At 46.0% G+C, this 15,880-nt stretch overlaps 1 protein-coding gene across 4 annotated transcripts in view; it reads left to right on the top strand.

The window, feature by feature from the left end:
* Nucleotides 1-15,880, top strand: part of rims2a (regulating synaptic membrane exocytosis 2a) — a 135,037-nt gene that overhangs the window by 59,515 nt on the left and 59,642 nt on the right. For all 4 annotated transcript variants that reach the window (XM_065008801.1, XM_065008799.1, XM_065008797.1 and 1 more), the window contains one exon: nucleotides 3,960-4,072. In XM_065008801.1, coding sequence (XP_064864873.1) covers nucleotides 3,960-4,072 — 113 coding nt within the window. The remainder of the gene's footprint in view (nucleotides 1-3,959; nucleotides 4,073-15,880) is intronic.

The following is a 15,880-nucleotide window of genomic DNA, read 5'->3' as shown; positions in this document are numbered from 1 at the left end:
AATAACAGTGTAGATGTTACAGTAGATGTATAGTTTTAGCAGGAGGAATGCAGTGGGAGACAAGGTAATAACAGTGTAGATGTTACAGTAGATGTATAGTTTTAGCAGGATGAATGCAGTGGGAGACAAGGTAATAACAGTGTAGATGTTACAGTAGATGTATAGTTTTAGCAGGAGGAATGCAGTGGAAGACAAGGTAATAACAGTGTAGATGTTACAGTAGATGTATAGTTTTAGCAGGAGGAATGCAGTGGGAGACAAGGTAATAACAGTGTAGATGTTACAGTAGATGTATAGTTTTAGCAGGAGGAATGCAGTGGGTGACAAGGTAATAACAGTGTAGATGTTACAGTAGATGTATAGTTTTAGCAGGAGGAATGCAGTGGGTGACAAGGTAATAACAGTGTAGATGTTACAGTAGATGTATAGTTTTAGCAGGAGGAATGCAGTGGGAGACAAGGTAATAACAGTGTAGATGTTACAGTAGATGTATAGTTTTAGCAGGAGGAATGCAGTGGGAGACAAGGTAATAACAGTGTAGATGTTACAGTAGCACCGGTGCTGTAGTCGATCTAACTAGAGTTTTAGTGTTTCTACTGTGCAACAAAGGTGTGCAACGTATTATCAGAGTATATACTAACCACACCAGACTTGGGCTGTTTGAGTTATTATTTTGACCGTGTTGAAATCCCAAGGGAATATCCTGAACGGTAGAGAGAGAGAGAGAGAGAGCTATGGTGAACTACAGTATCCATCCCAACACACCTCTAGTAAGTAACAAGTCGTTAGATTCCGATATCTCCTTTACTGTTCAAAGCCATCAATCCCTGGACATAACGACCTGAGGATCGTAGACCACGAATGATTATGATGATGGTCACCATCATTAAAGGCTCAGGCAACGTAAGGTCGTTCACTGGCTGATGAAGTGTCTGTGTTGCAATTGGCTGGTCTACAACTGGAGTGACCGCTGTGTTGCAATTGTCTGGTGTAGAACAGGAAGCAGGAAGCATAGCCTCTGCTGGACAGCTTTTCACTCTAACATTTGCTATTTTACTGTGCTGCCACCGTGTCCTCAGTGTTTGGTGTTTGTTTTTGGCTTCGCAAATGCTGCTCATGTCAGATGTTAATTAATCCACATCTGGGCAAAATAAGGTATTTTTCTTCATGAGCATTTGCAATGACAACGATATAACTAACTGATGTGACCTGATTTTCAGATATACACATGCTATTGAGAGGTAATGACACTTACTGCTTATGAAGACGCTTATGGAAGAACACGATACAAAACAACAGCAAATTCATGTTTTTATTGTACATAATGATACTGTGTAGATTTTCTTGTGTACACGGTGTATGTATGTGAAATGCATTTTATTCAATTTTTTTCCCAAACTACTCAGTGGCAAAAATATATTTTCTTTTTCCAACTAGATTTCAGTTACATTTTACAATGGCAGGGCGGAGACAGCATGTACCTTGCAGGAGTATAGTAAGCTAGTAGGCTGAATGGAAACCAACCAACACATGCTAATCCACGATTCTCTCACATCTCACCCAGTGTCTTTCACTCACAGACAGATTCCAAAGGGCCTCCCACTCACTCACTCAGTCACCTACCACAGATGAGGGACACATTGTCCCCTGCCTGTCCCTCCCTGTCACACCTGCTATGGCCCTATGAGGCCCAGTCCAGGGACCCAGAGCATGCATCACTCTGCTGTATCATGGCACCTGATCATCAGCAGCAGCTTCCTTCCCTTCTCTCAATAACGTGTTGCAGGAACCACGGAGCCGTTGACAGGCATGTGTATCACAGCAGGTCCAGGTCAGCTGACCAGCGTCCCGCGCTAGAGCGCACCACCACGGAGCGGCCCGACTCCGCCCTCATGAGGTCCATGCCGTCTTTACCCTCCGGACGCTCCGCCCCTCCCTCACCTGCCTTAACGAGGTGACCAGACAGACACATCTACAGGAGGCTGGTGTCACTATAAATCAGACGATGGCCTCATTGTAATGGTTGGAATGGAATTCATGGATTGGAATCAAACACATGGGTTTGATGTGTTTCATACGTTTCCATTTCTGCCATTGCAGCCGTTACAATGAGCCCATCCTCCGATTTCTCCTCCCACCAGCCTCCACTGCATAGCTACTGCCCCACCAATCCAAAGAACAACCAACAACCACCACCCACCCCTCTCTCTGCCTGTCTCACTGCAACCAACCACCAACCCCCCACCACCCACCCAGCATCCAATCAGCATCCAGCCAGCTCACCACTTTATCATTTACTCCGCCCCCCCTCCTAAAGCAACGAATGGTGCTGCATTTCCTTCCCCATCCCAGACTGGTAGTAGACTAGATAGTAACTCTTTTTGTTTTTGGAACACACTACTTATACACTACTTTGACTGAGTATAGTAGTGATGGATCACCATTGTGCTTTTCTTTCTTTACTAACATTACCTGTTATAATCCTGTAATTACATTTTTTATTCCAGTTGTTTTTTTTCTAATCTTTTGTAGACCGTCAGATCGCATGGTCGCATTGGTCCACATTGGTCCACATTGGTCCACATTGAACAAACGCCCATGGGTGCTGTCCTCACTCTTTCCTTGCAACTTAATGGGTCGAGTGAAACATGCGATTCATCACCTTTGTTGCAAAACTGATGCTACATTATCTCTAGCATGTCATGTACCAAATGTCATTGTTTTGATGGGTTGTAGAGTTCATCAACTGGTAGGTGCTGACATGAATTAGAAAGAACCCAGATACCCTGCTTTGGCCTACACCAGATATGCAGGATTTATTCAAATCAGTCAGCAACCTACCAATTACAAATGAGCTTGATCATCTGTTATGTGCTTTTAATTAGAATAAGACACCAGTAATCAATATTAGCCATTTTCAGGCAATAACTTTTAGTCATTCATGTTTAGTAAATGAAGTATTAATTCAAGCTACTGTATTTGATGCTTCTGCATAGCCTGACTTCAACACATATCAGAATACAGTGTTTAGCAGACACAGATGCTCAACTGGCAGATGGTGTAAAAACATAATACAAGTCTTATGGGAGAAAGAATATCTGTTGAGAATACGTTCAATACAATAGACTGAAAAAATATTCTACAGAAAGTAAAAGGTTAAGTTGATCAGGTAATTGATCAGTTCATTGATCAGGTAATTGACCAGGTAATTGATCAGTTAATTGATCAGGCAATTGATCAGGTAATCGATCATTTCATTGATCAGTTCATTGATCAGTTCATTGATCAGGTAATTGATCAGTTCATTGATCAGGTAATTGATCAGGTAATTGATCTGTTCATTGATCAGTTCATTGATCTGTTCATTGATCAGTTCATTGATCAGTTCATTGATCAGGTAATTGATCAGGTAATTGATCAGGTAATCGATCATTTCATTGATCAGTGCATTGATCAGTTCATTGATCAGTTCATTGATCAGTTAATTGATCAGTTCATTGATCAGGTAATTGATCAGGTAATCGATCAGTTCATTGATCAGTTCATTGATCAGGTAATTGATCAGTTCATTGATCAGGTAATTGACCAGGTAAATGATCTGTTATGTGTCCAGCTTTCACCGATCCAACAACATAGCAGCTTCCCTGGTTGAGCATGGACATGATTGTACACAACATGTCCAGTATATATGTGAACTGACATATATATGTGTTGGATACCATTTTTTTCTCCATGTTTGGTTCATTACCAACCCCAGTAGACAGTAGTAGTTTGTCTGTTTGATGTGTTGCTGTTTCTACAACCATCCTATCCTCTTACATAACAAAGCAAAGCACACTGGGAAATGTAGTCCGTCTGCTTGTCCGGGGCCTTCCAACCAATCACAGGTCATCTCTGTGCCTGACCTCTGATCCTTGACTCACCCAGGCTGTACCATTTTCTGCCCCCCACCCATGTAGGGCGAACCCCCGCAGCGGATCGGCCCAAACCAGCCCCACCAGTACCCCCATGTCTGACAGGAGAGGAGGTCGGCAACTACCACAGCTTCCACCCACAGGGACCAAGGGCAGAAGTAAGTTCTCAGCTTTATTTTCCATGCCCAGCTCTGGGCCTCTCTGGTTGCTTTGGTTTGGTGACACCTTAAGGCTTTTCTCCATTGGTCACTATGTTCACTTACTTTGGAACAGGTTTGACTTTGATTGAAGCATCTCTTTGTCAGAAGCAATTGTTTCTTGTTATTTGCTAGTCTTTACCTGGGTATGGCACCTTGAGATATTGGTTATTTTGTGTCATTAACCTCTGAGTGGGAAAAGACTCAAGTTTAACAGATACTGCTGTCTGTGGGTTCTCTCTGGTCAGTTGCTCATGAACGACAGAGCTTGGCTCAGAATTCCTGTGTCTTCTGTTTTAGTGAGTTGGTTGTGTGTTCTTATGGTCTCAGTACTCTATATGTTGTCAGTGTTAACCAGGGTGTCCTGTGGAAGGTTTACAACATGCATTGTAACCTTAGTCAGTGATATTGGTGATATTGTCTCTTCATAAACATTTGCTGTTTTTTATTTTAACATATCTACTTGGTTCCTTTTTTCCATCCCTTCCTCAGAAGATGGAGAAGAAGGAACAGAACCTTGTGAAGGTCTGTAACATAGAGTGTAGGTTTGGTCTTTCACAGGAGGTGGGAGTTAGAGAACCCCCCTGTGAAAGGCTGAATCTGTCTGCAACGGCAGGGACTAGGGTCCTGTTCAGTAGAGCACATCAAAACAAAAGGTTTTACAATGACAATCTAGATAATGATTCTGTGTTCTTATTGGATATTGATTCTGTGTTCTTATTGGACAAGTTCAGAGAGAACCTCCCTGTTTCACTACGTTTCAAAAGGTTTCCTCCCTACTGAACAGCCCTGATTTACAGTGGTCCACAGCACCCCCTGTCCTGCTCTATGTTGCAGCCTGTGTGTCTCTCACTCCCTGACTGTGTGACCTAGCAGTCCTGTGTCCTAGCTTAGCCTCCTAGTCTTCTTCTGGTTCCTACACTGGGTCAGTGTTGTCATCTAGCATCGTAGCTTCCATGTTTTTCAGTTGTCATGAGGTCTACTGTAGTTTTGTGTTCTATGTTGAACAGTCCTCAGTTTCGTGTTATGACTTAAGAGTGCTCAGGTGAGACGTGTCACTGGGGGTTCTGACTTCAGAGTGCTCAGGTGAGACGTGTCACTGGGGGTTCTGTCTTCAGAGTGCTCAGGTGAGACGTGTCACTGGGGGTTCTGGCTTCAGAGTGCTCAGGTGAGACGTGTCACTGGGGGTTCTGACTTCAGAGTGCTCAGGTGAGACGTGTCACTGGGGGTTCTGACTTCAGAGTGCTCAGGTGAGACGTGTCACTGGGGGTTCTGACTCAGAGTGCTCACGTGTCACTGGGGGTTCTGACTTCAGAGTGCAGGTGAGACGTGTCACTGGGGGTTCTGTCACTTCAGAGTGCTCAGGTGAGACGTGTCACTGGGGGTTCTGACTTCAGAGTGCTCAGGTGAGACGTGTCACTGGGGGTTCTGACTTCAGAGTGCTCAGGTGAGACGTGTCACTGGGGTTCTGACTTCAGAGTGCTCAGGTGAGACGTGTCACTGGGGGTTCTGGCTTCAGAGTGCTCAGGTGAGACGTGTCACTGGGGGTTCTGGCTTCAGAGTGCTCAGGTGAGACGTGTCACTGGGGGTTCTGGCTTCAGAGTGTTCAGGTGAGACGTGTCACTGGGGTTCTGACTTCAGAGTGCTCAGGTGAGACGTGTCACTGGGGGTTCTGGCTTCAGAGTGCTCAGGTGAGACGTGTCACTGGGGGTTCTGGCTTCAGAGTGCTCAGGTGAGACGTGTCACTGGGGGTTCTGGCTTCAGAGTGCTCAGGTGAGGCGTGTCACTGTCACTGGGGTTCTGGCTTCAGAGTGCTCAGGTGAGACGTGTCACTGGGGGTTCTGACTTCAGAGTGCTCAGGTGAGACGTGTCACTGGGGGTTCTGACTTCAGAGTGCTCAGGTGAGACGTGTCACTGGGGGTTCTGACTTCAGAGTGCTCAGGTGAGACGTGTCACTGGGGGTTGTGGCTTCAGAGTGCTCAGGTGACGTGTCACTGGGGGTTGTGGCTTCAGAGTGCTCAGGTGAGACGTGTCACTGGGGGTTCTGACTTCAGAGTGCTCAGGTGAGACGTGTCACTGGGGGTTCTGGCTTCAGAGTGCTCAGGTGAGACGTGTCACTGGGGGTTGTGGCTTCAGAGTGCTCAGGTGAGACGTGTCACTGGGGGTTCTGGCTTCAGAGTGCTCAGGTGAGACGTGTCACTGGGGGTTCTGGCTTCAGAGTGCTCAGGTGAGACGTGTCACTGGGGGTTCTGACTTCAGAGTGCTCAGGTGAGACGTGTCACTGGGGGTTCTGGCTTCAGAGTGCTCAGGTGAGACGTGTCACTGGGGGTTCTGACTTCAGAGTGCTCAGGTGAGACGTGGCACTGGGGGTTGTGGCTTCAGAGTGCTCAGGTGACGTGTCACTGGGGGTTGTGTCAGAGTGCTCAGGTGGGCTGGGGGTTCTGACTTCAGAGTGCTCAGGTGAGACGTGTCACTGGGGGTTCTGGCTTCAGAGTGCTCAGGTGAGACGTGTCACTGGGGTTCTGGCTTCAGAGTGCTCAGGTGAGACGTGTCACTGGGGTTCTGACTTCAGAGTGCTCAGGTGAGACGTGTCACTGGGGGTTCTGGCTTCAGAGTGCTCAGGTGAGACGTGGCACTGGGGGTTCTGACTTCAGAGTGTCACTGGGGGTTCTGGCTTCAGAGTGCTCAGGTGAGACGTGTCACTGGGGGTTCTGGCTTCAGAGTGCTCAGGTGAGACGTGTCACTGGGGGTTCTGGCTTCAGAGTGCTCAGGTGAGACGTGTCACTGGGGGTTCTGGCGTGGACACGGTGCAGTGGACTATTTGTGTTTTAAACATGTGTGATTCCGTAACCAGTGTTGTTAGTAGTAAAGTCATTTATCCAGAAGCAAAGTAATAAATGATTCACTTTTTATTGAGTCTGGGAAGGCTATAATGTAGTGCCCTTAACTGTCCCTGGTACAAGAGGTATAACTGAGCTGCATGCAGAGCGTTCATCTAGTTCCTCCTGTACTGTGAGACTGTGAGATCTCCTTAATGAGGAATCACAACTACTACAGACAGCGGGATCCTGCTTCTCTTACTGAAGCTCTTCAGGGTCACAGACAGAATGACATCTTAAACTGTTTGATTCTTCAGCACAAATGTATTCCTCTCGTTTCTCTCCCTAAAATGTTCTGACAGGTTGTAACAGAGTGTGTCACATGATGTAAGGGTGTGGTGATGGAAGGGAGGGGATGAGCCTGAGTTCTCTGGAACAGCGCTGTGAATTGACAGATTAGCTGAGTGGTGATTGGAAGGAGCGTGCCACGGGAGAGAAAGAGAAGGGAGCAAGAGAGAGGGAGAGGGAGAAGAGCAGAGAAAGAAAGAGAGGGAGAGAGGGAGAAGTGAGCGGGAGAGAAAGCTGAAAGAGAGAGAGGGAGGTAGAAAGCAGAGAGAAAGAGAGAAAGCCTAGCCGGTGCTGAGAACTTGTCCCAGAACTCCTTCATCATTGTCAGAAACCATGAGCACTCCTCTCTCCTCCTTGTCTGCAGCCAGCCAGTCTCTCTCCTGCCCTCTCTCTCCTATCCCCCTTCCCGTCTCCCCATCTCTCCTCTGTCCCTCCTCTCTCTCCCTCTGTCCCCATCTCTCTCCTCTCCCCCTACCCCTCTCCCCCTCTATCCTCTGTCCCCATCTCTCTCCTCTCCCCCTACCCCTACCCCTCTCCCCCTCTATCCTCTGTCCCTCTCTCTCTCTCTGTCCCCATCTCTCTCCTCTCCCCCTACCCCTCTCTCCATCTCTCCTCTGTCCCTCCTCTCTCTCGCCTTCTGTCCCCATCTCTCTCCTCTCCCCTCCCCTCTCTCCATCTCTCCTCTGTCCCTCCTCTCTCTCTCTGTCCCCATCTCTCTCCTCTCCCCCTACCCCTCTCCCCCTCTATCCTCTGTCCCCATCTCTCTCCTCTCCCCCCCCCCTCCCCCTCCATCCTCTGTCCCTCCTCTCTCTCTCTGTCCCCATCTCTCTCCTCTCCTCTCCCCTTCCCTCTTTCCCTCTATCCTCTGTCCCTCCTCTCTCTCGCCCTCTGTCCCCATCTCTCTCCTCTCCCCCTACCCCTCTCCCCCTCTATCCTCTGTCCCTCCTCTCTCTCTCCCTCTGTCCCCATCTCTCTCCTCTCCTCTCCCCCTTCCCCTCTCCCCCTCTATCCTCTGTCCCTCCTCTCTCTCTCCCTCTGTCCCCATCTCTCTCCTCTCCTCTCCCCATACCCCTCTCCCCCTCTATCCTCTGTCCCTCCTCTTTCTCCTCATGGGCTAATGGCAGAGGGTGGGAAAATGGGGGAGGTATTCTAATGTATCGATCCGACCCTGGGCTGACGCTCACACAGAGCCCTGCAGCGTGACACAGCCAGGACTTATCTAATCATGGCACTAATGCTGCTGCTGCACGTGGTACTGATCCATAGAGGCCAGGGGACTGGGGGTTGGCTGGGCTGGGCTGGGCTAACTGGGCTGGGCTGGGCTGACTGGGATTCAAATAGGAGGGGTGTTTGAGGTAACAGAAATCAAAGCAGAACAGGGAATGTGTATCCAGTCAGGTGTGTGTGATTGTACCTTTGTGTTCCCGACCTAGACAAAGGATCCATGTTGTTGCACCATACTGGCTTTAGTTAGATTTGTATTTATTTAACCTTTTTGTTTAACCAGGAATTCCCATTGAGCTCTGAAAACCTCTTCTACAAGGTGGACCTAGATGTTGTGATATAGTATCTGTGGTGACCCCTGTTCAACCGTCCTGCCCTGATTTTATTGTTCCTTTAGGTGGACAGGGAGGTCAACATTGAGACCTGAACTAGCTTTGACGGCTTTAGCCACAAACCAAGTGATATCTAATCAGCCCCTGTTCCTGTTGTTATCTACCTGTCTCTACTACGACCCCCGACCGCTCAGGGGGAACATGGGAGGAGCTAGAGCGGCCTACTGGTGACCTTTGCCCTCTAGAGCAGTACGAGGGAGAGCGAGGTGTGTCTATCTACTGGTGTGTCTCAGAGCAGACTGAGCCTTAAGACTTCCTGGTTCACCTCTGTCACCTTTATGAATGTGCCTCTCTGGTGAGAACTCCACGCCAGATCTGGGTCCAATACATGATGTACTTAAGCTGCACTTTATTTAGTTTGCCTGGTACCATAGAAACCAATAGAATAGTCCCAGAACCCTGCCTGGTCCACACAGCCTGTACTGGACTATGATGTTGTACCATCTTTATAAGCCCTACAGCCATTCTGCCCCTCAGCCAAAACCCTTCAAATATGATCATTTTTTGAGTCAGTACTGTTCTTTATGAATGTACTGGCTTGAATGAGAGTGTCCAGGGTTGTGTTGGCAGGAGCTGGAGTTTCCCACAGGTCTCTCTTCCTAGTTCCTCCTCACCCATCTGTCTGTTCATTCATTCAGTTAAGTCTTCTGTGTGATAGTAGTAGAATATCTTGGTCATGAAACATGCGCTATACTTTATGGGTTTTCATATCTGTATGCGATTGTTCTGTGTGCAGGCTTGTGTACTTGTGTTCTTACAAGTGTGCAGGCTTGCAAACACGTGTGTTTGTGTGTGGTCATGCGTGTGTGTGTGTGTGTGTGTGTATGTGTATGGTCGTGTGTGTGGTCATGCGTGTGTGTGTGTGTGTGTGTGTGTGTGTGGTCATGCGTGTGTGTGTGTGTGTGTGTGTGGTCATGCGTGTGTGTGTGTGTGCGCCTGCCTCTGTGCATGCATCCGTGTTCCATGATCTCATAAAGCTCCGTCTGTGTCCCACTTACCGTTCAGACTGTGAGGACAGGCCTCAGCCAGGCCCACTTGTGAATGGGAGGAAAGGCAAGTGCACTCAGGAGTGTGCCATTGTGGTGGTGTGTCCTCAATAGTGCCCTCAGGGGTGTGTCAGTGCTGTGGGACTCTGCATGCCAGTTAGAGCTTCCAGTTAATTTAGTCAACTTTCTTCCGTGTTTCTGTCTCTCTTTTATCCACATTTCATATTTTCTGAGATGATGAATGTGATTGATTAGATTTGGGTTGATTTGCAGTGTTTAACTAACCGCAGGAGTGGAGGTTGGGTGAGTGTGTGGTGATGATAACGATGATGATCTTCATCATTATGACGATGATGATAATGAGGTTGAGACTGATGCTAATATAACTCAGAGTTGTGTCTCCCTGAGCTCATATAGTCGTGCGTGTCCCAGCCCCATCACAACCACACACCACTAATCTACACTGCCCTTTAATTGAAGGGTTTGAGAATCAATGTTCAGCCCTTTGTCCCCATGTCACAACCACACAATTCAATGGAACAGTATTAGTTATATATACTGTATAGCTCCATGGTCAAATCTACCGTTTGGAATTAAAGATCATTTCAATTAGACATGTAAGATTTTCGTGCTTCAGTCAAAGCACCACTTATTGAGATTGAAGTAAATCTAGTGGAGGAAAAGGGATGCATGCTGGGATTGCAGTTTGAAGAGTTTAAGTTGAACCAGTCACCTTAGACACAACATTCATGCAACTGGTTGTTGGTCGTTAGTAGATGTTGCAATTTAAATGCCAATTGTCATGAAACTGTCGATAACAGCTTGTAAATATCATTCTTGATAATGGGCCAACAAAAAACAGATCTGCTGTATTCATTTGATCACTCTGTTATCACAGAGAATTTCTTTGCACAGCAGGAAATACAAATTGTAGTCTATTCAAGGTTTAAAAAGGCTTCTAAAGTTTGTAATTTCCACTTGAAAATGTCAGACTTGATTTGACCTAACGAAAGATGTGTCAACCCCTACAAAAATGTCCATTAATTTACATTTCTTGTTGCTGCAGAATTATTTTCCTGCTGTGAGAAACAGGGTTAAATTAAGATAGTCCATCAATTCAGAAGACCATTACCACTACTGGCCAGCAGATGGCGCAAAATTCATAATCTTTAGTAAGGAGCTGTCCATGATTGCAGTGCTGAACCTGGCTGCCTTTCCCTGTCGCGACTTCGTTTCACAATGAAGACACACAGGCAAACGCGGTCTACATATTCATGATAATTAAACCGATTAATTAATACAGCTGTATTTTTCTTTTGCCTATCCTGTAGATTTTTTTAACAACATTGTGTGGCTCCTAATACCCATTCAATGTATCCCATCCATAGAAATAAATGTATTAAATATATATATATGTTGATTCCTCCCATGCCCCTGTACCCATGATCCATATAATGGGTTGTGAGTGTTAACCATATAGCTGACCATAACTCTCTTCACCACAGGATGAACTGTGTTCTCTCCCAGGTGACTGTCAGTGAGGTATCTTAGGGGTTTCCTGAGTGCAGCACCATTAATGGAGAGAGAGAGTTATAGATTCATGGTGAATCTTGATGGAATCCATCCCACATGTTTAAATAGGAAAGGTTCATTCAATTCAAAACGCTTTATTGCCATAAATGTACACAAGACGAAAAATTATCTTTGACAGGAACACTGTTTGTTGTTGTTTGCTTAATGAAAGGAGCTCCATGCCCCTCTACTGTGAGTGTTGTCAATAGCTCCTCTGTCTGTCTGTCTGTCTGTCTGTCTGTCTGTCTGTCTGTCTGTCTGTCTGTCTGTCTGTCTCTGTCTGTCTGTCTGTCTGTCTGTCTGTCTCTGTCTGTCTGTCTGTCTGTCTGTCTGTCTCTGTCTGTCTCTGTCTGTCTGTCTGTCTGTCTGTCTGTCTGTCTGTCTGTCTGTCTGTCTGTCTCTGTCTGTCTCTGTCTGTCTGTCTGTCTGTCTGTCTGTCTGTCTGTCTGTCTGTCTGTCTGTCTCTGTCTGTCTGTCTGTCTGTCTGTCTGTCTGTCTGTCTGTCTGTCTGTCTGTCTGTCTGTCTCTCTCTCCCTCCCTGCCCTGCCCTGCCCTGCCTCAGAAGTGACATGGGAGGACCAGCAGAAAAGCCTCAATGATTCTCTTTCTGAGGGAGGAACACAGCCAGGTTTGTCTTGGGCTGCGGTCCCAAATTGCACCCTATTTCCTACAGTATGTAGTGTACTACTTTTGACCAGGACCCATAGAGTACTGGTCAATAGTACTGCACTATACAGGGAATAGGGTGCCATTTGGGACACACACTTGGAGTGGAGACTTCAACCTAATCTTGTCCCCTGTGGGCCCCTCACTGTGGTTATCCTTATCCAAATGTCACAGAGGCTCTGACCTCTGTCCTTCTCCTCTCTGTGATGTGCAGTGATACAGTGCAGCATGGTAGTGTTTGATTTGGTTTGGTAAGTGGTTTGCTGAGTTTGTTTTGTGGTCGGGTCTCTGAAAACGATGACATTTTAGTTTCTTTTAAACATGTCTAATTAATCTCCATAACTTATGGTTTCTGATTGGGCTGTAGATTTACATGTAAAAGAGTGTTGCCAGGCAAATCAGCTGTGAATGTTTGTTTCTCAATTATCTTGTTGAGTATCCATGGAAGCAATGGAAATTGTATATAGGCCCTCTGGAGACAATTAACTTGATTGAAGATCATTTTGAGGTAGATGAGATGAGCATCACTGAAAGTGTTATCCATGATCATAGTCATTAGAGCTTCTCTTACTGCTGAATGAAAGTAGATCCATTAGCTAACACCTTGATAAAATGCACCATGCTACCAGGACACTGGGACACATTGTAATTAAGAGTTGCATACTGACTGTTTTACTTGGTGTAGTTTCCTAGTTATCACCAGTTTGCTTGCCATGGATTGTAATGTTGTGTTGTGGTCTTTCCTGAACTGTAGCTCAGTGAGGGCAGTAGTTCATGACTTCAGCTTTAATGAAGCTTCAATGTCAGTCTATCTCTGTCTCTCTCTCTTTCTCTCTCTCTGTCTCTCTGTCTCTCTTGCTATCTCTTTCTGTCTCTGTCTCTCGCTCTCTGTCTCTGTCTCTGTCTCTCTCTCTTTCTCTCTCTCTGTCTCTCTGTCTCTCTTGCTATCTCTTTCTGTCTCTGTCTCTCGCTCTCTGTCTCTGTCTCTGTCTCTCTCTCTTTCTGTCTCTCTTGCTATCTCTCTCTCTCTCTCTCTCTCTCTCTCTCTCTCTTGTTATCTCTATCTCTCTCTCTCTTTCTCTGTCTCTCTCTCTCTCTCCCTGTCTCTCTCTCTGTCTCTGTCTCTCTCTCCCTGTCTCTCTCTCTCTCTCTGTCTCTCGCTCCCTGTCTCTCTCTCTCTCTCTCTCTCTCTCTCTCTCTCTGTCTCTGTCTCTCTCTCCCTGTCCCTGTCTCTCTCTGTCTCTGTCTCTCTCCCCCTCTCTCTCTCTCTCTCTCTCTCTCTCTCTCTCTCTCTCTCTGTAGTGCACAGATTATGATACACCCACTACTTTGTGAAAGCATGACATGTGACTGTAGCAATATGCTGAAATCAATGAATATGTTTTCTGCTGAAGCCATCATGATTCAACTATGATTCATAGAATGTTTGCAGTCATACTGTCAGAGGTATTGTACAACTATGTGGGTCAGTATGCTCATGCTGTCAGAGGTATTGCAAAACTCTGTGGGTCAGTATGCTCATGCTGTCAGAGGTATTGTAAAACTCTGTGGGTCAGTATGCTCGTGCTGTCAGAGGTATTGTAAAACTATGTGGGTCAGTATGCTCATGCTGTCAGAGGTATTGTAAAACTCTGTGGGTCAGTATGCTCATGCTGTCAGAGGTATTGTAAAACTCTGGGTCAGTATGCTCATGCTGTCAGAGGTATTGTATAACTCTGTGGGTTAGTATGCTCATGCTGTCAGAGGTATTGTAAAACTCTGTGGGTCAGTATGCTCATGCTGTCAGAGGTATTGTAAAACTCTGTGGGTCAGTATGCTCATACTGTCAGAGGTATTGTAAAACTCTGTGGATCAGTATGCTCATGCTGTCAGGTGATGACTCTTTGACCCCTTTCAACAAGCACTGGTCAGTGTTTGGACAATATGACTCAAGATGAACAAAACAAGGATGATTATTTGATGACTATCTATATTTTGTTATACATAATCTTACTATTCCGTTAGTCAGCGCCTCGCCAAAATGTTTGGGTGTGCGTCAACTAATGCATTTGACTAGATAGAGGATTCTTTAAACAGAGTTTATTTGTGTTATGTAAGGTACACCATTGATGAGTTCACCTAGGACTTTTACCATGCTGTTGTACCATGCTGTTGTAGCATGCTGTTGATGACACGCATTGACCTACAACTTGTACCATGCTGTTGATGACGAGCCAAAAAATTGCCTGCTCGCTTTGTTCAGCTACAGCGGGTATCTCTTGACTTGACAATGATGTGAGTTGAGTTGAGTTGGCACGGTGGTGTGATCAGATCAAAGCTGAATAAGGCAGATGTCTCACAGTGTTGTTTTATTCATGCCTCTCTTAATTATTCAACTTCATGAAGACGGAATTGACCTAACTGCAGATGTTGACTATAGTGTGTTACACATTAAGGCCAATAATCAGAGTCTCGTCACCTGGCCTTACACATCGGCTCTGTCCCACATGGCACCCTTTTCACTACAGTGGCTTGCGAAAGTATTCACCCCCTTGGCATTTTTCCTATTTTGTTGCCTTACAACCTGGAATTAAATATATTTTTTGGGGGGGTTGTATCGTTTGATTTACACAACATGCCTGCCACTTTGAAGATGCAAAATATATTTGATCATGAAACAAACAAGAAATAACACAAAAAAAAAACTTGAGCATGCATAACTATTCACCCCCCCAAAGTCAATACTTTGTAGAGCCACCTTTTGCAGCAATTACAGCTGCAAGTCTCTTGGGGTATGTCTCTATAAGCTTGGTACATCCAGCCACTGGGATTTTTGCCCATTCAAGGCAAAACTGTTCCAGCTCCTTCAAGTTGGATGGGTTCTGCTGGTGTACAGCAATCTTTAAGTCATACCACAGATTTTCAATTGGATTGAGGTCTTGGCTTTGACCAGGCCATTCCAAGACATTTAAATGTTTCCCCTTAAACCACTTGAGTGTTGCTTTAGCAGTTTGCTTAGGGTCATTGTCCTGCTGCAAGGTGAATCTCTGTCCCAGTCTCAAATCTCTGGAAGACTGAAACAGGTTTCCCTCAAGGATTTCCTTGTGTTTAGCGCCATCCATCATTCCTTCAATTCTGACCAGTTTCTCAGTCCCTGCTGATGACAAACATCCCCACAGCATGAGGCTGCCACCACCATGCTTCAATGTGGGGATGGTGTTCTCAGGGTGATGTGAGGTGTTGGGTTTGCGCCAGACATAGAGTTTTCCTTGATGACCAAAAAGCTCAGTTTTAGTCTCATCTGACCAGAGTACCTTCTTCCATATGTTTGGGGAGTCTCCACATGCCTTTTGGTGAACACCAAACGTGTTTACTTATTTTTTTCTTTAAGCAATGTTTTTATTTCTGGCCACTCTTCAGTAAATTCCAGCTCTGTGGAGTGTATGGCTTAAAGTGGTCCTATGGACAGATACTCCAGTCTCCACTGTGGGGCGTTGCAGCTCCTTCAGGGTTATCTTTGGTCTCTTTGTTGCCTCTGATTAATGCCCTCCTTGCCTGGTCCATGAGTGTTCGTGGGCGGCCCTCTCTTGGAAGGTTTGTTGTGGTGCCATATTCTTTCCATTTTTTAATAATGGATTTAATGGTGCTCTTTGGGATGTTCAAAGTTTCAGATATTGTTTTATAACCCAATCCTGATCTGTACTTCTCCACAACTTTGTCCCTGACCTGTTTGGAGCTCCTTGGTCTTCATGGTGCTGCTTGCTTGGTGGTGCCCCTTTCTTA

This window comes from Oncorhynchus nerka, linkage group LG3 (assembly GCF_034236695.1).
Source record: "Oncorhynchus nerka isolate Pitt River linkage group LG3, Oner_Uvic_2.0, whole genome shotgun sequence".
NCBI lineage: Eukaryota > Metazoa > Chordata > Actinopteri > Salmoniformes > Salmonidae > Oncorhynchus > Oncorhynchus nerka.
The sequence above is the reverse complement of the archived record's forward strand: the minus strand, read 5'-3'. Positions and strand labels throughout refer to the sequence as shown.